Source organism: Zalophus californianus, chromosome 6 (assembly GCF_009762305.2).
Source record: "Zalophus californianus isolate mZalCal1 chromosome 6, mZalCal1.pri.v2, whole genome shotgun sequence".
Lineage (NCBI taxonomy): Eukaryota > Metazoa > Chordata > Mammalia > Carnivora > Otariidae > Zalophus > Zalophus californianus.
The window spans coordinates 50,764,050-50,790,420 of NC_045600.1; the positions used below are offsets into that span (position 1 = coordinate 50,764,050).

The window sequence follows — 26,371 nt, forward strand, 5'->3', positions numbered from 1 at the left end:
TTGAAGATCCAGGCTAAGATAGATGGTATTATTCATCTACATTTAGCAAAGATTGTGGAGAAGAGAAAGGATTATAAAATCCCTTTCTACTTATACTCTGAGTTGCTGTCAGTTGTTCACACTATTCTTTCTGTAATTGGTTTGTAAAACAAACAAACAACAAAAATTTCTCTTTCGGAAGGAATAGAAACCTTCCCCTGCCGATTGTGGGAATTTTTTTTAATTTCTCCCTAGTCAAACTTATAATACAAATAATAAATGTATCATAAGTGAATGCACTGAGTGAGTAAAATCAAGTAATGGTGAGATTTCACTAATAGGCATTTTGGCATGTCATAGTATGTAATAATGCAAAAATTATTCTATGGCTATTATATATACATAAGATTTATATCATTACCTTTTTTTATTTCCCTCTTAAATCTTAAGTTAACTTTGGAAAGTAAGCAATTTGAAAGACAGTATTGTAAGTGATTCTTGAACCTTTTCTCTTTCAGATATTTAATAAAAAGCATGCACTCAAAATCAGTAAGATGAAGATTTTGATCCTTTCAATATACACTATAATTATATAATTAGATATTATAGTTACATGTTTGAATGATTACACATATGAACACTGATTTCTTAATTAAAGACAATTACGCTAACTATGTAAATATACAGTAATTGACTAAAGTGATAAAATCAAATAAATATTTCTGTCAAAAGAATGTTAAGGAAAAATAAAAATATGTAGCTATTGGAAATACCTTTCAGTGGACTCTTTCTACTTATTAGAAGTTTGATGTGAATTGTATTCATTTTGCAGTGAGACTTGTAACGAGATTGCACCATAACTGAAATCATGAATGTATAAATTTATTAGAACAAAAATCTTTTTCATGAGATGTCATGGTAGCGTCTTGGAATGTATGTCATTTTCTGTTACTGGATAAGTTCAACATACATGTGTCTCCTTTTGGTTTTGTATCCTCAACATGTGTTATTGCCAGAATAGCAATATTCTATTCCTATTGGCATCAGGCAGAAAAGTAACATTGGTAGATGTACATTTGTACCTTTCAATAATGAGATCTTAGGTATTTCTAATTTTCTTTACTTAATACAATATATGAAAACCACTGATGATAAAATTAAAGTTTCAGATGTATTCAAACCTTATAGTTGAGAAATAGTGTCTGTAATTGATCTCTTATTTTTTATGTTTTCACTATTATACTAGAGGATCTATGATTGCAATTTTATATGTATGCACGTAGGTATGCCTACATATGTGTGTATTTATATAAAAATATAAATATATATTTTTATATTGAATATATGTTTATACACATATATATTATTGCAGCAATATTCATTAATTATGGAGAGGCTGGTTATTTTATCTCTCACCTTGTGACTTCAGTTTTGTTATCTAAATGTATAAATGAATAAAAAAATAAATGTATAAAATGAAGTTAATAAAAAGAAAAAGATATTTAAATAAGATATTTTATAGTGCCATATGTGCTGGTTTTAATTTAAACTAGCAAGGTAGGAAAAAAGAAAACATTTCAGGGGTTACCCTTAATAGCTCAGGAGGCAATAGGCTGAACTAGTTTCATCTGTGTCACCTATTTTCCTAAAGGACCTGAATTCAAAGTATGGGCTGCAGGTGACATTTTGTGGAAGCAGGGGCTGTACTTCATGATTTCAGGAAGGTTTGAGTTCTCTCCAACCCTCAGGGTGGATGTGAAATGTTCTCAGAAATTTCTCAATGTTGAGTCTGAATTAAAAGTCACGTATGCTGTTAGGTTAGTATTCTGTCTTTTAGTTAAGGAACATTGTTTCTTTTCTTAATAAGCTTTAAAGAGGGCGCCTGGGTAGTTCAGTTGGTTAAGCAACTGCCTTCGGCTCAGGTCGTGATCCTGGAGTCCCAGGATCCAGTCCCACATCGGGCTCCCTGCTCAGCAGGGAGTCTGCTTCTCCCTCTGACCCTCTTCCCCGTCATGCTCTCTATCTCTCATTCTCTCTCTCTCAAATAAATAAATAAAATCTTTGAAAAAAAATAAAAATAAAAAAGATACAAATTAAAGAAATAGAGTTTTCCTGTACTTTGTATCACATTTTCTAGAGCAGCTTCTTGTTTCTATGACCAGCGACACCTGCCATGATTCTGTAACGTCTCCCCTCACACCATACATCCACATGCGCTCCTATCACATATCACGTGGATAATATTTAAACTCTAACATAGACTTAACGGAGTGGTGAGTGAGGCCTGAAAGTGCAAAGGCTGCCTTTATTTCTTTAAAATTAAGGACAATACACTGATGGGAATTAAATATATTTCCTCACATTTGCTGGCTTGAAAACTAAGTTTGTTGGGAGGAGGAATGAACAAATCTTCATTATAGGCATGGTGTTTTTGACCTATATGGTGCTATATTAACTTTGTCATAAGTATTTTATTTCCATTTTACCTGAAATGTAGTTTAGTTTTTCATGAGCAGTTGATTCCAAATATTGAGAAATAAATCTTCACTTGTGTCAGGATGAAACTAAATATTCCTGAGTGTTTTGTGTAGATATTGGTGTTAACTTTAAGTGAGTAGATGAACTTGTAAGATGATTTACTATCAAACAGCAAACACTTATTTTTAAACTTCATAAAATAATTTATGGAAATGTAAATAAATAATGATTATGGAGCTCTTTTATAATAGTATTTAACTTCCACTGAAGACACACCAAAGTCTTTATGAATCATGCATCTAATCATCACGATTAGATGCTACCCTTGGAGTAAAGTGGATCCCAGCCACAGGCAAACCACAAACATCAAGTGTGTCAAACAAATCTTTGTAGCAACTACTCTATCATGTAGAGTAGCTTTTGTATATTTCATGCAGCCCCCAGGACTGTTTCTGTTTAGCAGAATATTACTTCTGACTGCTTATACTCTGTTGCGGATGCCACTTTCCTTTTCAGTTACCAATACCTACCTATTCTCCTTCATTCCCCTGTCACTCATTAAAACTAGAGGATTGGAAGACATCATTTAAACTTGCAAATTGATAATACTTAGGCAGCCAAGAGTTTTGTCAATATATTAATTCCATTGGGTAGTTGGATTTTATGGTGCTTATTATATCTGTGAAATGTTGGAGTCTCTAGCAGATGTTACCCAGGTAATTCTAAGGAGAGGAACATTGTCTGGAAGATCAAGGCCCCTGAGATGATGTAGTGCTGCCATTATATTTTTACTCTGCTAGGCCTGACTTTGAAGGTGAACCTGATTGAGAGCAGGTGACAGTGAGGAGAAAAGGGGTGCATCAGCCAGGGTTCAGTTACAAGTAACAGAATCTGTTCTAGCTAGTTTAAGCATAAATGAATTAATCTAGACAATTAATTCCTCATAAAACTAATTATAAGGGCTCCAGGTGAAGGCCATTAAGCTGGACCTGTAGGAATCATTCCTAGAATAACTTTATAGCAGCTGCTCACCAACAGCCTGCTTCCTCTGTGGGAATAACAGGGTAGCTCTCCCAGCCATTAGCTTCAAGAGAAACATACCTCAGTTATGATCAAGGGATTGAGACATCTACTCCAGAACTGTTGACTGTTTTTATAACGATGTCTACTTTGACTCACACCTACAAAAATTGATTCTTACAAATACCTCTCTTCCCATTTAATTTGGTTTTCAGAATTTTTATTGATAAAATCCAAATTCTGTCCACAAGTGCAGAGAATCTGTTAAATGTGTTTAGCTTTCTGGCCTCTGAATTGTAAGAAGACATCCAAGTCAAAAGTTGGAAGAGGTGGTAGGTGAACTCTATCCCATGGTCATATGGGGCAGTCATATGTGGCAGTTTCCCACCCACCTATTCCCATAACCCATTTGATTTTTACTATATTTGGACAGAAGTCAAAATACCTAACTTGCTATTGAAGACCTATCTTGAAGCTATTAAAATGTTGAAGATTATATCCTATCAATTCCCTGTTATTTGTGGAAACCACTCTGTTTTAGGACAGGTTTCTCTGTAGAACTTTCTCTTTTAACTTTAAAATTCTTAATCTTTCCCCTTCTTTGCCCAACATATGAATTCAAGTTCCTTTTCTTATCTCTTTTCCTGTCCCAGGAACATTCAGTCCCAAAAATCCCAGGTATGCAGGGTGATTTTCTGCTTTATTCTTCATCTCCATTTCAATTAGGAAACATATTCTGGTAGAAATATAAATATGTGCAGGAAATGTTAGAGTGGGTCGGTAAAGTCAAATAATGTGTGCTCTCTTTGCTAAGAATTCGAGCAACTGTCTAGTTTCACTTGCTCTTGGAGAAAGGTTCTCCATCTGACTTGAATTAAAGCTACCAGAGATGTTTTCTATTAATACATCAGAGTGAGACCAAAAACAGACTTTGACTTCAGAAAGAGGGGGACCCCTATCATAGCTCCTCCCATATATTAGCTCTGGGATCTTGGGCAAATCATTTTACTGTGTTCAGCATAAGTTTTCTCATCTGTAAAATGGAGACATAGTACCTAATTGATATGATAGTTGGGAGGATTAAATGAGATACCTTAATAAAGCATTTGGCAGAGTAAGCCCTCAACAGATATTGGCTATTTTTAGTGGAAATAAAGAGTCATACAGATGCTTGCTAAAATCCTGGGACTACTGTTTACTAATTGTATAGTCTTAGGAAAGTTAGTTAACCTTTTTGAATCTCAGTTTAGTTATCTGCAAATTGAGGGTAACTATATTTACTTGTAGGGTTGTTAGAAAGACAATAATGCAGAAGTGCCTACTTATGGAATCCAAGGCAATATTACTTTCCATTTTTACCTTCTAATCTTTATTCAAAATTGAAACAAGTTGAATTCTTGCAATATTTAACCCCGGCACTAATCTAGTGGGCTGAAATGTTTCAGATGTGTACAAGATTAACTGACTTGTGGGTCCTGAAATTGGGCCCTTGCATGAACATTTACAATAGTCCTTTCTCATAGGTATTATTTTTGATGGCTCAGTTTAGTTTTGCATGCCGTTTTGTTGATAACTTTCAACTACCTGGCTGTTGATTGAGTTTAAGTTCCAAATTTGCCACTATGAGTAAAGGTCATTTGTACCTCTGAATGTTGCAAGGTGTCCATAAAAAGTGTTATTGTTCTTGTTCTTGTGTTTTCTAAAAGTTGCTCAAATATCTTAGGGAAAAGTGTGAGATAAAATTTTTCCATAAAATTGAAAATGTACTCACAGGAATTGAAGGTGTTAATTTATCTTTCCAGTTCCAGGTGCCTAGAAAAATGCAGAGGAACAGATAATTCACTCTAAAATATTTTCTTGGGCCAATTAAATAACTTTTTGGGGGTATTTTAGATGAATTATTAGAAAACATGAGATAGAATTGCACTGAATTATGTATTTGGCACATCTGGCTGAATTTATCTGTTAGGAGAATCTAGAATACTGTAATTATAAACATCCTGTCAAGTCTATTGCCAAAAGACATTTTCATTTTTCTGTAAGTGTATGGGTGTTTTTTTAATGCCTTAAATGGCAAAGTTCACTTGGTTATCTTATGAATAAATTTAGCTACAGCTTCAGTAGAGCACTATCTTGGCGTGACTAGAACGGAGCAATTTATTTTTTTATTATATTTCTAATACTCTGCAGTGTCTGCAATACTGTTAATGTAGATTATATTTTATTATAAAAAATCATTAAGGAAATTATTGCTTCACTTTCAACAAGACTGAGGATGATGGTGAAAAAAATTCCCATAAGAAACCCATAAGGAAGAAGATGGGAAGCTATTCAGTGGCAACAATTTAAAATAATCCTCAATTAGTAAAATTTGTGGTAAAATAAATATTGATTATTAAGTATAAATGTGCTAAATTTAAATCAGGGAGCTCTTTTAAAGTCCTGGAAGAAACATAGAGAAACTTAACTACCCTCCTCTATTCACTCAGATTACAAAAAGCAAATGTATTTGGAATATACTGTAGGTCATTACAGTATCTCCCCCTTCATAAAAATGATGTATGGATGATTAAGTTGTAAAGGCCCAGTTTAATGATTTTCTTATTTTTTAACCAATAGTCGTTCTTTCTCTCATGAGTTGGCACTCAAATCTTTTAGATGCTTTAAATATGGCATTTCCAATGCATGCAGTTTATTTCTTTGAGTACTTCTAGTTGTTTCTTCAAGGGTATTACTTTCATTATTTCACATTTGAAAGACAGAGATCTTTTATTTATAGAGTCTGCAGATGTTACAAATGGATTTCTTATATTTTGCTTAATTTAATTTTTTTCATGATAGAATGTCTTTAGCTGCTAATTGCTGAATGCAGAAATAATAGCTTAAACAAGATAAGCATCAGTTCTGTCTAGAAAATAAATCTGGACATCGAGAATACTAAGATGGTATGATGGTATCATGGTGTCATAGGGACCCATCCTTCATCCATGACTTCTACTGGGAGGTGGCCCACAATCTAAGATGGATCCTGGGGCCCCAGCTACCACATTTGAATCTGGGGAAACATGGAAGGAAAGGAAAAAAGATAATCGGCCCTTGCCCTTCTCTTTTAAGGAGCTTCTTTAGAAGGCCACACAACACTTCTGCCACAAGGTATATATGTGTACGGAAGGACTTAACCTAGCAGGCCTGAGAAAACCATCCTCAGAAAGGCCTGCTTGCAAGGTTGGCCCTTGCTTGGCATCTGGGAACTAGGATTTCAGGAAGGGTGCACGTTCTTTGATTAGAGTGACTTACTGTGCCTAACTTGTTATCCAAACAGTATGATGAATGCTCAACACCTGCTTTACTTTTGAGAGTCTACATTTTGGTATATGCTAGGCAGAGGTGCCTGTGTGAACTTCAGTAAAAACTGAGGCTCTAATGAACTTCTGTGGTAGACATTTCACATGTGTTCTCATAATTTAATCCTGGGGGGAATTAAGTGCCTCCTGTGTGACTCCATGGAGAGAGGACTCTTAGAAGTTTGTGCCTGTTTTTCTCTAAACTTCTGCCCATCCACCCTTCCCTTTTGTTCATTTTGCTAAGTATCCTTTTACTGCAATATATCATAGTCATGACTATGGCTATGAAACGAGTCTTATAAGTCCCCTATGCATCATCACAGCTCAGTGTGGTCTTGGAGACCCCAGACAAAATGGGAAAATGCAGTAAATGATTGTTTTACAATTTCTCCAGGTATAAACAAAATTTTAAAGTCTATCACAGATTTGGTATGATTTTTTGAACTAAAATTAATATGATTTTGCATTTTTATTCACATTCTTTTTTCGTCAAGGTAACTACAAAGTTTGGGTTTGAATGACTGGAAGGAGGAAGTTGCTATTAACTGAGGTGGAAAAGACTGGGGGAGCTGGTTTGGAGGGTAGAGCAAGAGCTCATTTTTGATATATTATAGTGGAGGTGGCAGGCAGATGGTGGTGCCAGGAGACTGGCCTGAACTACCCACACCAACTAAGGAGTTAGCATCATGTAAACGATATTTAAAGTATTGGAGGAGATGGCCCAGAAGTGACTATAAATAGAAAAGACCATGTTTTAAGGCACTCAGCCATTCAGAGGTCAGGACCATGAGTAGGAACTGCTAAAAAAGCCTAAGAAGGAGTGTGGCCAGGGAAGAAGGAGCTAAACAAATCTCTTTCCATCCACCTTGTGGAGAACTTGGAGAATATCTTACACATTCTTTCCTATTTTTCTACAGCTTATATGTCATAATCTTTAAACATTTGGATGATGGTAAAAAATGAAGTCAAAACTTTACATTTCAATCATATTTGAATATATTTAGCAAAGTGTTTAATATTATACCAGCTGTATTGTACTGCTGGTTCACTTAGTAGTCTGTGTCTATTCTAAAACTTGGGGGTGGTTATATGATAAACTATTTCATAACTCATGTCATCTATTTTTTGTTTAATTTTTATATTGTTTTTCCTCCAATATTGCTGGTTCTCTTGAATGAATTTATCTTTATAAATTCTCTTTTTTTCATCTCTCATAGTTGATTTTTGTCCTGTTTTAATATCACTAATTGCTAATTCAGTAACAGTTCAAACACTAATTTGACACTAAAGAGGTATTTAATATTTTCCTCTAACCTCAACCACCTATGTTCAAAAGAAATTCCTATGCTTGCAAAGAGTAATGAGGAAAAATATTTAGATGAATTGATATAAATTCATTAAAATTATAAAATTTAAATAAAAATCCTTTTGTGGATATTTCAAAATCAAAGTGGATGAGTAGACTCAACTTACATTTGAAGTATATAGTAAAAGATCAACATCTGAAACCTACTATATTGCACATGTTTTGTGGAGTGGGATTTTGTCTAATTTAAGTTTGCCTTGTCAGCAGAATTAGAGTGCTGAGGAATTCATTTAAGCAACAGTGATTTTGTTAATGACTATTATGTCCTAGGCTCTGTGCTTTAGGAGGGAGATATCAAGATCAAGAACAATGGTTTACAGTTTGTTAAAGGCAAAAGAATTGTGTCTTAGGTCTGGTTCTTTGAAAGTAGAGCTTGAGATAAGCATTCATGTGCAAGTGATTTATTAAGGAAATGCTCATAGGAGAAACTGCTAATGGGGCAAGAAAGCCAGAGGGTAAAAAGAAGAAGGAGGGCAGGGGTGTGATTTTAGATTAGGCTCAGCTGGATCCTGCAAAGGAACTCTGGAGGGCAAAATATGCTTCTGAATCTATCCTAACTGGAGGTGGGTGTGCTGGGCTTTCATATCCACTCTAATGTTTCATTGCTTAGAGCAACAGGGTGAAGGTAAACTCTGAAGCATTTCCCCAAGACTCTGCCTCTGAGAGCAGAGTGGCTCCATAGCCCAAGGACCTTCTTGCATTAAAAAACAGAATCCTAGGGAGGCACAGATGGGAGCGTAAAGGGGCTCTGAGAGAATCAGGCAGAACCAGTTATCTGTGACCACATATAAATAACTAATTTCTGTAGCATGTGATGGGTACCCTCGTAGAGGGGACTGCAAGTTGCTATGGCCACAGAGAGGACAGATATAATAGAGCTTTATAGGACAGGGAAGGCTTTCTAATAAAATAATTTCTGGGTGATCAGAGGGAGTTAATGAGATTAGTAAGAGTTGGGTAAAGAACTCTCAGGTCAAAAAGAGCCCAGGGTAACAAAGGCACAGAGTCACATGGTCCCTAGAAGAGCTAGAGCTGCAAAACGGGGAGAAAACATTTCCCTACCTTTTAGAATCTGTCATGGGATTAAAATCAGATGATGGAATATAAAAACATTCTGTAATTTTTTTTAATTTTTATTTTTTAAGTAATGTCTACACCCAACGTAGGGCTCAAACTCATGACCCCAAGATCAAGAGTCGCCTGCTCTACCAAGTGAACCAGCTAGGTGCCCCTGTAAATTTTAAAGAAGTAAAATTTTGTAACTGATTGTTTGGAGTCCATGGTTAATGTCTTGGTTATGCTACAAAATAAAACCCTTCCATGAAGCAGTCTACATTAATCCCCAGCTATTTGCATTTATAAGCATGTATTTATTTGCACCAAGATGTACTACCCTATCACCTTTGGTTTGAAATGATGCTTACTAGCCTTATTGTGGCATTCTATATACGTTTAGGAAGCCTGGCATTATCAAGGGTAAGCACTGCATTTATTCAGTTTTAGTCACATAAGTCACAGTTTAGTCATATAAGAGTAAGTTTTTGAAAGTGTAAGTCCAAAGAAAAGCCACAGCCAAAAAGAGTATCAGAATAGCTAAGTCTTCTCTGCTTTAAGGCATATCTAGTGTTCAGAAATACCCATGTCTTCATCCCACGATTTTCCTTCCATTCCCAGTGCATTTACCATGATGATCCCCTCCCCACCCTCCTAGTCTCTGGTGGGTGAGAAGATCTATCACTGATGTTCAGACTCGCCTTTCCTTATTGCTTCTCTGAGCATACTTGCAGTACGTACACTGAGAAATTCTTTCTTATCTCACTCTGGACAGATATCAGTAACTCTAACGTATAGAAGTCTTGTAAAGGTGTCCATTATGTTGTTATTAGTAATAGTAGTAGTAGTCATGTTGGTAGTAGTAGTGATCTCCAATATTCTGAGCATACTAGAAAAGTACGATGTTTTATGCATAGACTATGGAAGTTTTCAGGTTATATTTTTGTTGCTTTGTCAGACAATTGTGGTTCTTTCTATAAAATCGAATTTAGAAGCAAGTGTGACATTTTGCTATAGTTTATGGTAGATGGATATGACATTAAAATTTGAACCTGTATGATCTGGAGTCTGTGCCTCTCAGAATTCTATTTATTGTATTTAGTAATTCAAAGAAAACTATTTCCTCTGTAATTTCCCCTGATATTAATGCATGATAAGAGGATAACCTTTATTTTCAAAACTATAATGAACACTGTCTGCTCATACTCACCTACCATAGCTATGCCTTTATGCTTTTTCAGGTTGATACCCTGTAACTAGCTTTGTTTAGCTCCCAAAGCGTTGGTGGCAAGTCACCAATAATTATAGCAGATCAGATGATCTTTTTTTTAAGAGATGTGATTTATTTATTTATTTGAGAGAGAGAGAGAGAGAGAGGCAGAGGGAGAAACAGACTCCCTGCTAAGCTGAGAGCCCAATGTGGGGCTCAGTCCCAGGACCCTGAGATCATGATCTGAGCTGAAGGCAGACGCTTAACCAACTGAGACACCCAGGTGCCCCCAGATGATCTTTATCTTACTTTTTCTCTGGCTTTCTTTTATTGATGAGGGATCATCTTTCAGAGTACAAATAAGGCTGGGACAAAGCTCAGATTTCTCTCTACAGATTGACCTGAGTATATATATGCCCTAACTCCTTGACAATGATCGACAGTAGCTTCAATTCACAAATCCTCATTCACCAGATATTAATTAAAGGGGGGGGGAACCTACAAATCTTAGCATTGTCAAGATCTAAGCCCTTATTGGGTTCATAACATCTATGTAATATACTTTTTTAGGTTTATCCAGGTCTATCTTCAACCTGTGCTTCAGGTTCTTAACATTTTCTTGAGTTATCTCAGTTCACACTGATTTTATTTAAGGCTACATAAAAGCAATGATGTTTCAGAAATATCATTCTATGGAAAAACAAAGCAGACAATTGTTGGGAGTTAGATAACCCTAAGCTATGTGTTATGTTCTGCAACCTAAGAGCATCTCCGTTTGTTCAGATTAGGTAGAGAGTTACAATGAAAGTATTTCCTAAATTGTAGTATCTTTCTTTTTCTGTTCATATTATTTTATGGAAATGATTGTTTAATGTTATTGTAACAGGATTTAAACATAGTCATATTTAATAATGCAGCATATCTGAAAATTGGACATGTTTTATTCTCACTATGGAAGAAGCAATGGTCTCAAATATTCTCCCTCCTCTTTTCCAGAATTATCGAGCCATCAGATTTTAGCAGAGGGTTGGGAGAGAGATGCTATGTGGGGTAGAGTATACATTTCCCAGCCTTTCCTGTAGCCAGGGATGGAATATAACTATACGATGTTAGCAGAAGTGTCATGAGGCAGCATCCTAGAAACTTTTGTAAAAGACAACTAGCAGGCACTTTTTGTCCTTTCCTCCTTCCTTCTGCTGGAAATGGGATGTGAAAACTAGATCTGTAGCTAATATTTTGGACCTTGAGCTCAAGCAACACATGGTAGGGAGGGCTTCTAAAGAGTCTGAGTCCCTGATAGAGCCATTAAATCTGCACTGGGCTGCCTCTACTCCTGATTTCTTTTACATGCGAGAATTTAACTTCCATCATATATAAATCAGTGTTAATTTGTCTATCTTATGGCTGAACCTAATCCTCACCATTTTATCCATCAACCTCTCAAGTCCCAACTCAAGTCCCATATTTTCATTCAACATATGTGTATTAGTAGTAGTACTAGTAAAACTAGTACTAATCTATATAGATTATCTACTGAACTAATTGCTGGGGATGCAGAGTTAAATGATCCAGAAAGTCTTCCTGTGGTACTCCTATTTTATTGTTTCCCCAATGACTTTCTGTACATCTGTGCCAGGCTAGCTCACAAGAATCTCTGGGAGAAGAAGCTAAAAATGAAGATGAATTGATTCTACTTGTATGGCTTAACAAGCAGTAAATTAGAGTAAAGCCCAGGAACCTACATTAAATTAGAATAAATTAGATGAGTACTTATTTTATTTATTTATTCATTTATTCATTCATTCCTTAATATAGAACAAAATATACAGTTTATATTTTCCTCTATGTACTCCGTTCACTGCATTCACAGATTTTAGTGTGAGATGATTTCTATTCCTTGCCTTCTAGATCACTAGCAATTTTCCTTTTAATTTTCTCTTTGACAATAACTAGATTTCCATGTAGAAGTCATCTTTTGATAACTTATTTATAACTGTATTTAATTAAGACTAGATAACATCAACTGTACTGTCTCTGCTTTTTTAATTAAGATTTTTTTCTGCTTCCAACTACATGATCAGTTTTTGTAAATGTGTAATGGACATAAGAAAAAATTCATTCTATGTATGAAAGATTTATTAGTCATATCATACATGTTGATTATATTTTTCAGTTCCTCCTTGTCTTTGTTATTTTTTAAGTTAATAGAAAAAATTGTATTATCTAGAACTGCCCAGTTTTCAGAGAGATGTATTGGAATTTCCCGCTGCAACTGCATGTTTCTTAAATTCCGTTTCTAATTTTGTTTGTGTTATGTCTTTAGCCGCTCTGTACTTTACTGCAATACCAGTTAATGACAATATGTTTTTTAAATATTTTAGGATTTTATTTAATTATTTATTTGAGAGAGAGAGTACGAGTGGGGGGAAAGGGCAGATGGAGAGGGAGAAGCAGGCTACCCGCTGAGCAGGGAGCCTGATATGGGGCTCAATCCCAGCACACTGGGATCATGACCTGAGCCAAAGGCAGACACTTAACCAACTGAGGCACCCAGGCACCCTAAAGATTTTACTTATTCATTTGAGAGAAAGAGTGAGAAAGACAGCAGAAATGGGGGGGATGGACGGCGGGAGAGGGAGAAGCAGACTCCCCACCAAGCAAGAAGCCTGATGTGGTGCTCGATCCCAGGACCCCAGGATCATGACCTGAGCTGAAGGCAGACATTTAACCAATTGATCCACCCAGGTGCCCCATGACAATATATTTTTGCTCTCAGTTACAACTTTTATGTTATAGAAAGTAATGACTTTCTTTTCCAGTTAGTGTTTTAAAGTGTTAATTTGTTCTTATTAATTTAATCTTACTGTATATATTATCACTCTTGATTGATTAATTAATTGATTTTAGTTTACATATTCTTGTTACCACTTTGTCCATGACCACGTCCTTCTTTTCCAGTCCTGGTTTCGGTTACCAGTCTTTTAGGGTCACTTTATCTGTGTTTATACACACACACACACACACACACATCATACATATATATATATAATATATAAATTATGCTATATATCAGAATATGTATTTTTATATAGCATATAAACTTGTTACCTTTAAATCCAGTCTAACAGACTCTTTTAATGGCTAAATTCAATCTGTTCATATTTAGTCTATGACTGATGCAATTGTTTCCATCTTACTCTGTTTTTTATTTATTTAGAATTACATATTTCTCTTTTCCTTTTGCTCTCTTTTTGCTTGTGTTATCAAATTTCTATTCTCCCACTCCTTCCCCTTTTTTTCATTTGCCCTACCATTAATGGTGTTGTATATTTTTCTGTTATTTTAATCAGACACTTATGATTCTATTATTATTTGTAAACAAAATATCTATGGTTTCTTCCATAAAGGCAGGCTCTTTCCCCTTCCAGCTCTACTAAAGTTTAAGACTTTAGTATAATTTACTTTTCTCCTCCCCTTTCCTTCCATCTCCACGAGTCATTAAGTTTTACCTCCCCTTTGTGTCCTACACCCACCTCAAACTCCAAGATTTTGCTAAGGTATTACAAATCCCCTTATTCTATGTTCTTTAGGTTTTAAGAAAGTTTATTTAATACTTAAATTGTTTATTACCCAGAAAAACTATACTTGCCCATTAAATGGACATGTATTAACCTCTCACCACCAGATGCTTTTCTCTATCTTCCCCAAAACCAAACCCTCAGATTCAGTTTATTCATTGGGTGATTAGAGTATTGTCTCCAGTGTTTTTGTCATGTGTGATTATTAGAACCCTGAGGTTACTGCATGGGTTTTCCTTTCACTGAATATTTTTCTTTCACACTAGTTGAATGAGATCTGGATTGTTTGATATGGAGATAGAGACCCTCCCACCACCTTTTTTCCGTAAATTCTGACGCTATTCCACTGTTTTTAAACCATCAGCTTTGGAAATGAGATTCCTGAGGACACGCTGACCTTCTGTACCACCCCAGGGTTATCAGAGCTAATTTTGGCTGTTAGTTCCAGAAAGTCCCCCCAAAAGAATGATGTAAACAAGTTAGAATTTTCTCTCCCATGTAGAAGCCCAGGGCTATAAATAGTTTAGGGCAGGTAGGTGCAACTCCATGATGTCAGAAATTCAGATTTCTTCCGTTTTATTGCTTCTCTGTGCTGCACTTTCATTCCAAATCAGCTCATAGTCCAAGATAGGAGCCAGTGGAACGTGCAGAAATGAGCAAAATGTTGAGTGCCGCTTCCCTAGGAGGATATTTCTGCTCGAAACACACTGGCAAGAATGTAAATGAATAGATAGCTGGGAAATGTCTTTGTCCTGGGCAGCCAAGTGCCTGATTAATAATTTGGGGTTCAATTACTATGGAAGAAGGAGAGAGTCAGCATTAGGAAGTGAGCAGGCTCTGACAAATTATAACAGTTTGTTCCTTCTACCTGGAAGCCTGTACAATTTTCTTTGTAGACTTTGAAGTCACAACTTTAATGATAGTGTATCTGAAGTTTTCTTTTCTCATCAGTGAGGCATATTAACTTGGTAAGCCCTCTCAAGGAGTAGACATGTCTTTCTGTGGCTTAGTAATATTTCCTTTTAGTTAGTATTTAGTTTTCTAAAGGAGAGAAAGAGGAAATTTTTTTTGTAAGTGATTGTTTTCATTTTTCTCTATTTTTTAGTTTATCTTATTTCCTATATTTCACTATAGAATTATATTTCTCTTTTTAAAACTTATAGTAAACACAGTATTTGTTCATGGTAAAATAAATTGTGTAAGTAAGAATTTTAAATAAAAATTTTATAAAAGAATACATTTTCACTATCTTCTTTTTTCCAGTCCTACTCATAGTTAATCAATGTTAAATTTTGTGTTTCTTTGTGTAATTCTAGCATAGTATATACATGCACACACATATATACACACATACTTTTTATACAGATGCGAATATTTTCTTCTGTTCCTTTTTTCATTTAATAATATGCTTTGTATTTTAGTGCTTTTAATTACTACATTCAATTTAATTTTAAAATCAGTTAATTTATAACCACTTCCCTATCATTTGATACTTATATTGTTCTCAGTGTTGCACTATTACACATACATTTTCTGCATTCTTATGCAAGTGATAGTAAGGTAAACTTTAACCAGATAATTGCTAGGTCAAAGTGTGAATGTGCTTCCATTTTTTTGACAAAGTTTTCTTTCAGAAAGGAAGCTTCTACCAATTTATCCTTCCAGTGCTGACTATGAAACCTTAACAATATAAAGATATTATCAGTATTTGTGACTATTGAATCAAGAATTTATTTCGGTGAAGGGTGGGTTGGAGAGTCAGCTATTTTTTTATTATTATTATGGATCCAGTCAGTGGCCCCAACACCCTTGATTAAACAATGAATGGCTGGAGATAGATACAGATGTAGATAAGGCTGTTTCTGTATTCCTAATCAGTGTTTCTGGAAGTGTGGCTGTTAGATATCTATGGGGACCTTGTGATCTTTACAGGAAGCTAATGAAGACAATGCTATTTTTTTCACTGTTGTATTTGTGGTGATGGTGCAAAGCACTGGTGGATAAAACAGGCAGCACCTTAGCACAAAACAATGCTGTGGCACCGGATTATACTATCAGTCTGCATTCTTCGCTACTTTCTTCACTCACATGAACTCACAGTTAAAAACAAACAAAAGCAATGTCACTAAGAATATCTTCAATAAATCAGTACAAATGATCACATTTGAACATCTTCAAACTTGAGTGCTCTATTTTTAATACTCTGTGGGACAAGATAAAGAAGTTCTGTAAAGCATTGCTGCTAACTTCCTAAAGTGTAGAGTTTGTCTCAAGGTAAAGAACTTGTGTGATTGAGTTTTGTACTGAACTTGCCACTTTTTTTCATAGAACATAAAAGGGTGACTGTTCTACAAACTACGGTTATTCAGACTTGGGTATTTGGCAAACAGTTTCTTAAAAATCAGTGAAGTGAACCTGCATTTCCAAAGAAAACGCCTTACCCATATTTGTTACTAATGATATAATTCAGTTTTAAGAGAAAAATTAGAATTTTGGAAAATCTTCCCACATAAGCATGATGGTTTCCCAGCACGTAAAGACTCTTCTGAAGAGATCGGCAGTGAGATTCATAGATTTGCTCTTCTTTTTGATATTATGTAATGAAATGTGTGAATATTTGGAAGATCTGCATAACATTTTTTTACTCAATTATATTTTGTTTTGGAAAACAGTTTTCTGACAAAACTGATTAAAAATGTTCTTTGTGTTAAGCTATCAATTTATTAATATAATTTTAAATGAATTGATAATACATAGTTTAACATTGCCTCAGTTTTAATTTCTAATACAATAATTATGAATAGATACAATCAATCTAAATAAACAAAAGTTATTTGGGGTCCCTTGTAATTTTTAAGAGTATAAAGGCATTTTAAAACCAGAAGGTTGATAACTGCCGGTTTGCATCGTAGTTTTTCCTCTCCCTGTTTTTCTCTCTTTTCTGTTTCTGCCTTTGTCTTCCTCTCTGTGTTTCTGTTATACACATTCACACACACACTCTCTCTTGCTTTCTCTATCCCCTATTCCTGGATGATTTCTAATACTGTACCAGTATAGCCCAAATTAATCATTGTACCTTAATAACATTTTTAATATCTGAAAGGGTTAGGTCATTTCCAAAATTGTTTTTATCTTGAACTTCCTTTTTATTATCTGAAATATATATTATTCAAAACAATTTTGTATTATAGTGGGCAAGTAGGTGGCTCAGTCGGTTAAGTGGCTGCCTTAGGCTCAGGTCATGATCCCAGGGTCCTGGGATCAAGCCCCACATCGGGCTCCCTGCTCGGCAGGAAACCTGCTTCTCCCTCTCCCACTCCCACTGCTTGTGTTCCCTCTCTCGCTGTGTCTCTCTCTGTCAAATAAATAAATAAAATCTTTAAAAACTAGGGGCGCCTGGGTGGCTCAGTCGGTTAAGCAGCTGCCTTCAGCTCAGGTCATGATCCCAGGGTCCTGGGATCGAGCCCCATGCTGGGTTCCCTGCTCAGCGGGGAGTCTGTTTCTCCCTCTCCCTCTGCCTGCCACTCTGCCTGCCACTCTGCCTACTTGTGCTCTCTCCCTGTCAAATAAATAAAATCTTAAAAAAAATTTTTTTAGGGCGCCTGGGTGGCTCAGTTGGTTAAGCGACTGCCTCTGACCCTCTTCCCTCTCGTGCTCTCTCTCTCATTCTCTCTCTCTCAAATAAATAAATAAAATCTTTAAAAAAAAAAAAATTTTTTTATACCATATAATTTTATATTATATTATGATAGTAAAAAAAAACCCTTGGTATCTTAATTGGAATTGTGTTTTATTTATCTCAGATTATATCCTAGAAATAATGATTATCGTAGAATTATCATCTGTCTATACAAGAACAGAAAATCAGAGCCCTTGTTACACATTGTCTTTTTATGAGCATTTTAGGAACCAGCTTATAAACGGCTTGAAGTCATGAGTCTTGCCATTTACTTTTGTGTATATTCCATACACATAGAAGATGTTGAATAAATATTTGATATTTACTTTTGTGAATTACTCAGTTTTTATAAATCTCTAAGTAACATTTTCATTTCATTCACAATTAAGGACAGACATGATTATATTCATACCGATAGTTTAATGATTGGAGAACTTTTAAAAGATTCTTTTAATGTCATTATATTATAAATTTTAATTAACATTATATGAAAATAGCATAGATAATGGCAGTATTATAGGATTTCAGCTTTGAAGACTTAGTCTTTGGTTGCGTTTTTCCATGTTTCTTCTTATATGTTTGACCAAGGATTTCTGTCAGCCATTTCTCAACCTAAAAATAAAAACAAAAATAAATATTCTATCCAGCAGGGACAAGGAGAGAAGTAAAACCAAATCCTCTTGACTTCCTACTTTGTATCACTTTACAGTACCATTATGTGGCTTTTGTTCAGGTTTTATAAACTAAGATACACAAATTGGAGTTGAATGCCAGTCTTTATTGCTAGCCAAAACTAAGTCTGTTGTACACAGCTGTGTTTAAGAGAATGTTACTGTTTATAATGAAATGTTTTAGTTATTCAAAGTGTTTTGGCAGTTAAATAGAAATGCTCTCTTTGGAAAAGTTTGCACATTTTTTGAAAATAATTATTGATATAAAGTGAATTCTAATTATCAAAACAGACAAGTCATTTGTAGACTTATTAGAGTAAAGCCATAAAATAAGAAAACACTTGTAACAGCCAGGTATATATGATTACACATAATCTCAATAAGCCATTAGACTAACCTGCTTAAATTATCCAAATCAAACAGGAAATTTAAAATAAAATAATGAAAACATGTCTGAAAAGACCTTATAAGAGTCTACCTGTACTAAATAAAGAGTACTTTAGGAGAGTTTGAAAAATATGAAAGAAAAGTTCTCAACAAAAAGAGAAACTAATCCATATTTCCAACATATTACATATATTTAACTCTAATTCCCTTTATTTTGTCTTTATATTGCCCCCCTGCACTGATTAAGCTCTTCATGAATTATATACAATTGAATTAGAATTACATACACTATCCAATAATGACATTGCATTCAAATTTTTATAATTCAATTGTGCATATAAATTTAATTTTTTTTTCTGATAACTTGCTAGGAATGGCATATAGCATCTCCAAAAGCAAACTCTTCAAATGAGTAATGGCTATTTGATTTTTCTTTGAGAAAACCAACCTAAAGTAACCATCTTTGTTGATGCTTGCTCAGATCAGGTGGACCAAAACAGCAGGAAGTGCCTCTGACAGATTCCAAGACTCAAGTGTCTTCAATGAGACTTTGAGGATTACAAACATTCAGCGACACCAAGGAGGCCGGTATTACTGTAAAGCAGAGAATGGCTTGGGGTCCCCAGCGATAAAGTCAATCAGAGTGGATGTGTACTGTAAGTAACTTTCCCAGAAAACTATGGTTAAGTCTCCTATGACTTTCTGTCCTACAGCTTGAGGTCTGTTTTTTTGTCCATTGAGAAAAACTATGATTTGTTCCAAAACATAGCATTCTGTTTCATTGAGGATAAAAGGTATGTAAGATAACTATAGCTCATGTACTATACTTACTGAAGAAAAGAGTCTCCATTAGGAATTTTCATAATTTTTATGAGAAAGTATTACATTTTCATCATAGAACATTAAAGAACCAGAGTAACAAAAAGACAATAAATATTACTGATAATCCCACCAATGATCTTGAGCGTTTGAATGCATATACTTCCTATCTTTATATAGAAGTATATAAATGCGTTTTTATAACTGCATAGGAAAATATTATGCGATACATACTGTAACTTGCTTTGTTAACTTTACCTCTGGGTGAATTCAGTTGTTCTTGCTTTTGTAAAGGAACACCATGTACGCGGTACTATTTGAATTGGCTTGTGAATGACCAAAATCTCTAGGTAGAGCCTGTTTTTGATCCACCTGTGTTGAAAGCAATCAGTACCTTGGGCAATGCTGTGCCACCCGGGAAGTGTTTGTTGATTTATTTTGATTCTTAGTCTCATTTTTCCACTTTTTGCTGTTAGCAAATATACTTAAAATTTTCTTGGTCTCCTTACCTTCTTCCCCACCAAAACAAATCAAGGACCTACATTCAGTTTGTTCTTTTGCACAGGTTTAACCCATCATTCCACTATCTTTTTATGAGAACTTGCATTTTTTTAACTCTCTACCATTAGAATAAAAAGATTTTTTTTTTCTCTCCTCAAAGTAATTCAGACATAAGTAAAAAGTGAGGAGTTCCTGTTTTTCTACCTATCTCTTATTGTGTCCCTTTCCTTTGTTTTGCAATGTGGGACAAGTGTTGCATAGTTAGGAAGGTGACTGGAATTAAACATGATCTATTTATTGCGCTGTTTGTTGAATCTCATTCAGTTATTCAGGTGACTGGGAAGTGGGTGGCAGGGCTACATTTGTGGTTTATCTTGCACTCGGATGCTTGTTCCTTTCCTGGAAAGGATGAGAGAGAAGGCCTGTTCCAATCATTGTAGCATCTTCTAGCCCTTAGGCATCCCTTGGTATAACTCAGGCACCTGCATCCCACGTGCTACTCTCAGGGCACACAGGTTGGCCTTACCCATACACTGCCTCACCACAGTATAGCCTCTGGCCCTTCTCCATTACATAGTTCCAGTTATGTATACTTAACAACAACAACAACATTAGTTTTGTTCATATATAATTTTTTAAAGTTTTTATTTAAATTCCAGTTAGTTAACATACAGTGTTATATTAGTTCGAGGTGTACGGCATAGTGATTCAACACTTCCATATAACACCCGGTGCTCATCACAAGTGCCCTCCTTAATCCCCATTGCCGATTTAATCCCCCCACCTGCCTCCCTTCTGGTAACTATCAGTCTGTTCTCTATAGTTGAGAGCCTGTTTCTTGGTTTGCCTCTCTTTTTTCCCTTTGCTCATTTGTTTTGTTTCTTAAATTCCACATACGGTATTTGTCTTTCTCTGACTTATTTCGCTAGCATAATACTCTCTAGTTCCATCCATGTCATTGCAAATGGCAAGATTTCATTAAAAATTATATATGAACAGCCACCCTGGGAAACAGTATGGCCGTTCATATATAATTTTTAACTAAACTAAATTTAATTTAAATGAATTACACACTTCTATGATATAACTTTCTAGAAAACATACCTGTGCCTTTTTGGTGTTGTTATTATAGCTCTGGTCATGAAGTTTTAAAGATTTTTTTAATTAATTCATTTGAGAGAGAGCACACAAACAGTGGGGATCCCGGTCAGAGGGAGAGGGAGATGCAGACTCCCCACTGATTGTGCGACTCAATCCCAGGACCCCAGGATCATGATCTGAGCCGAAGGCAGATGCTTCACCGACTGAGCCACCCAGGCGCTCCTTGGTCATGAATTTTAATATTTAAAACGTTCTGAAAATTGAATGAGTGTATTTGCTACTTGCTTTGTTGGGTTTTATTGGTAAATTTTTTCAGCAAAACCTGATGTGAACTAGTTTGGTGGCAACATCTGATTTAAAATTACTCAAATAGAAAAATAGAAAAGGGGTACCTGGGTGGCTCAGCTGTTAAGCGTCTGCCTTCGGCTCAGGTCATGATCCCAGGGTCCTGGGATCGAGCCCCACATCAGGCTCCCTGCTCTGCGGGAAGCCTGCTTCTCCCTCTCCCACTCCCCCTGCTCGTGTTCCCTCTCTCGCTGTGTCTCTTTGTGAAATAAATAAATAAAATCTTTAAAAAAAATAGAAAAGACTTTATGCTCTTTCTTTACCCTACTTTGTTTGAATAATCATATGTTTTGCTCAGGAAATAATGTATCTGATTATACAGTATTGTCACAGAGCCTGCTGAGTATGTTGTGTAACATATGGTATATCTACTGTATTACCTTTTGAAAATCGAAATATTCTGAAAAACATTCCCCAAAGGTTTTGAATAAGAGATTGTGATTTTCACTGCCACCACAAGAGGTTTGATAATAATTTATATATATAATTATAATAATTAAACATATTACTGGGTTAAAAATCAAATACAAAAGAGGAAATTATATTTTTTAAGGACTTAAAACAATACTTTTTTTCTCCTCTTACTACAAAGCCATTTCAGTACTATTCTGCATTATACCCACCCTTTTCTATCTGTTCATGTCTCTTGCTGTCCAGACTCAGTTGTGCCTCACTGTTTTACTTTACAGTGCACACTTTGGTAGAAATGTTAGCACAGCTCCCCTCAGTGCTCCAAAGCCCTGTTAGTCTTTTAAGACTCAGGTCACCTTCCAAGCAGCCAGGACCCAGATCTCCTTCCACATTTCACACAATTCTATGCCTAACCACCTCCTTTTCCCTGCCAGCTTCCCAGTCAATCCCTACAGAAGACTAGAATTTTTTTTTTTTTAATATGAGATGTTGAACTGGAAAGACTTTGAAATAAGAAACTTGGAATCATCAAAAACGAGAAGCAACATACTGTAGTTAAATCAGGGTTATTAAGTCAAAGTTTACATATTCAACATCATCCCTTCTCACATTTGGTTCTGAAAATGCCTTCCTGGCAGAATACTGGAGAATTCCTGTCCAGGAAAACTGATAAACTCTGGAGGAAAGGCTGCGGATCCTGACAAGTATGGGACCTGGTGACAATAGTCCAGCTAATACACTTACAAACGAAGCCTACTACTGATCAACAAAACTACCAATATGCTCTTTCATAATTGACTCTTTAACAGGAATATACCATATACCCCCAAATTTGAGACAATCTTCTAACAAAAAAGAAATAAACCAAGAAAAGGAAATAGGAAAAAGAATTCAGGAAACAAGGATAATTCAGGGGGCCAAAATACAAAATAAAATACAATTCATTGATTATTTTAATTGGTATTCTCAGAAAAAAAGAAAATATTGCATGTATGTAACAAGAACAGGAAAACTAAAAACAAAGAATTTTTAGAAAAAATCAAAGAACTCTTGGAATATTAAAAATGATAGCATAAAAATCAACAGAAGTTATGAAAGATAACTTTGAAATCTTACAGAGAGTAAAACAAAATTTAATAATCAAATGGATAGAACAAGAAAGAGAAGATAAGAAAATGGAAGAATTAGTCCAGCTGATCTAACATTTGAATAAAAATTCCAAACAGAAAAAATAGAGGTGAAGAAATTATTTTTTAAAAAATTAAGAAAATTTGCCATCATAGTTGGACATGTGTTTTCAATTACTATGTGTCTAGTACAATGCAATAAACAAGATCCACACCAAAACACATCAATATGCAATTCAGAACACTAGGAGAAAAGTGATCTTAAAAATTGCCAAGGAGTTTTTTGTTTTTTTCCAAAATGGTCACATGTAATGAATTAGGAATTAATATGGCACAGGTCTTCTCAATAGGAATCAGGAAACTAGAATACAACTGAGTAAAGCTTTTGAAATTTGGAAGGAAAGTTATTTCCAAACTAGAATTTTTCACACAGCCAGTCATTGTGTTTTTCTTTTTTTCAAATATCAAAGAAGATCCTTTTTAGAAGAAGACATTTTTAGACCTATAAAATTTCCAATTTTTTTTCGCCTTGTTCCCTCTCTCAGGACACTACTTTTATATGTTGAACCAAAACTAGAAATTAAATCAAAAAAGAGGAAGAGATGTAATAATAACAACAATAAAAAAGGAGATTTGTATAGGAGAATATAGAAGGGAATCCCAGGATGATGATGAAGCAAGACACCATGATGATAGCTGTGCATTGTGTCTCAAGGACAACCAAGACAGACTGAAGCTGAAGAGGCTCCGTGAAGGATGTTTTCATGAAGCAGATGCAGCTGGTGGGTTGCCTGGTTTTAGAGAAGAACTTTATGCTTTTCATGGAAAGCTTAATAATGTGGTGATGATAGATGCATACACAATTGAGAAAACAAAATACAGACGTTATTAACACAAGACAAATTATGAAATGAAATGTAATTGGAATATATTACAAGGTTCAACTGTAAAGAATACTTGCATCGTCATCAACAGCAAAAGCACTTAACCAAAAGTATGATATAAGGAAGATGGGAGAGAGTTAGTATAGAAGGGTTAGTATAGTTTGTAAAGGCTTATCTTGAACAGGAAAAAATCAATAAGACAATATGAAAATGAAAAGAAAAAGTCTATAAGTTGCCATTAAACATTTAGGAATATGAAGGCAAAACCAAGACCGGTTAAGAACTGAATTAGAAAAGGTTGCCTCTGGGTATTAGAAATACTTGAGGTTGTGTTTTATTTGGTTTTCTAAACTGTGTGCATGTATAATTTATTTTTTTAATTCATAAAATATAGATTTGAAGATTTTGCCTTGAGGTCCTTGTTAATAAGCCCTTATAAGTCAAAACTGATTTCATTCCAAATTATATCAGATTATTGTCTTCTAAAACTTAAGACTAGATTTATATTCACATTTTTCTTGAATTCTTCATAAGAATTGGTATTCCTTGATATTTGACATCAAATAAAATTGGCTGAAAAGATATCTCTTACAAGCAAAAGATAGGCAATAACAAGGGACATTATTAGTGCCACATTCTAACTAATTTTACCCCAGAACTTGATAGGATTAAACTCAGGTTAATCTTCCCTACCATTTATTTGCACATGGTTTAGGATGAAACTTAATAAGTTTTGACTCTTCATTCAACAAATATTTAAGTGGCTATTCAAAATATGATTCCCTTAAATTTTGTGAGGCTACAAAGGAATTATCACATAATTTGTACCTTCATTGAGTTTAAACTGCTTAAGGAGACAACATAAAATATATAATTCATTTAAATGGAATACAAATGTTAAGCAATAGGATAAATAACATAAATTATACTACACAACATGAATGATGTGTCAAATGGCACAGAAAATGTAGTGCTGGGAGTGAGAGGGTCCTGTGGACTCCTACCATAAAAGAAGTAGGGTTTACATTGTAGTTTGAAGGATGAGATTTTAGAGAAAATTCCTCGTGACATTTCTACATGTCTTTTGGCAGTTTTTGTTCTGAACTCCCTTTCCAAGGATGTTTGTGTAGCGAGCAGCCTCTGATATTCGAGATGGTGTCTGTCTCCTCAGGGCAGACGGCCATTTGTTTCCTCACCAGCATAATAAAGGTAATGTCTATCTCAGGAGCAAAGATTGGGCAGGTTTGCTAGCAGGAGCTTTTAAGATTGGGAGTTTCCTAGGCTCAGGATTCCTTAGCTGTGTCACAAACTGTATGTGTAGCATTCATCTGGGCTGCCCCCAGATCGCCCCCCTGGAAATTGAGGGAGGAGGAGAACCTATGAAAACATGAGGCTCCTATATCCATTGGAGGCATGAGTAATAAAGTCCTTTGTCTCTGACTCAGAAGTTTCATTTCTTTGGTGAGCATCCATGAAACGGTGACAGGCTAACATGTTAGCCAGCAAAATAGGGAAAATACCAGATTCTTAAGAGTCTTGACACAGAGTTTAAACAAGTAGAGGGGAAGGCCAGAGGTAATCCATAGTGAGTGAGCATTTTGATTAAAGGCATAGAAGAGGATTAAGTGAACTGTATTTGCAACGGGACGGTGGGGGGGATACTGACTAAAATAGGGGGATTAGAGGAGGAATAAGGGCTTAATTTAAAAGGTGGGCTGCCAGATCGTGTTGAAAACTTACTGCCAGTGTTTTCAGACCAAATGAATGATTCTCTGCCATGTATGCTAAGATTTAAAGAAATTATCATTTTAGGACTTCAGAATTACTGATGAGAGTCAGCATTCTCCTAATACCAACACTGCTTCGTTTGTCTTAAGAAGCGACGACCACTCGTTAAGAGCCCCAAGATTCATTTTTGGAGAAGGAGTATAGTAATTTATTTTTATAGAATTTTATATGTATGTATAAATATATATACACTATATGTAATATATATAATAATATATATACAATATACACAATTTACATAAATTATTACACTTCTCCTCCAGAAGTTATATAAATTATTTGACATATATGTGAATATAAATATATAAATTTATATATATAAATATATATAAACCAGGCTCACGGAAGTTTGAAGTTTTCATACTGGAATATTTTTGTTACCTTGAGATTCTTGAGGGCATTTAAACAATTTTCTGAGAATGTGCTCCCCTAATTCTTTTACTTATTCTTAGCCATGACTATATTGCTCACAGGGTAATAGAGGTCATACAACTTTAAAGGTTAGGGTTTGATTAAAGATAATTTTTAATTCAAAAAGAAATTAGATTCAGAGGCATTAGCTTAATAAGTTTTCATGTGTGCAGACACTGTTCACACATGAGACAAATCTTTTTCAATATCCATTAAACA

General features: G+C 35.0%; 1 protein-coding gene across 2 annotated transcripts in view; it reads left to right on the forward strand.

Annotated features, from left to right (window-relative positions):
- Nucleotides 1-26,371, forward strand: part of MDGA2 (MAM domain containing glycosylphosphatidylinositol anchor 2) — an 805,991-nt gene that overhangs the window by 412,820 nt on the left and 366,800 nt on the right. For both annotated transcript variants that reach the window (XM_027570414.2, XM_027570415.2), the window contains one exon: nucleotides 19,247-19,421. In XM_027570414.2, coding sequence (XP_027426215.1) covers nucleotides 19,247-19,421 — 175 coding nt within the window. The remainder of the gene's footprint in view (nucleotides 1-19,246; nucleotides 19,422-26,371) is intronic.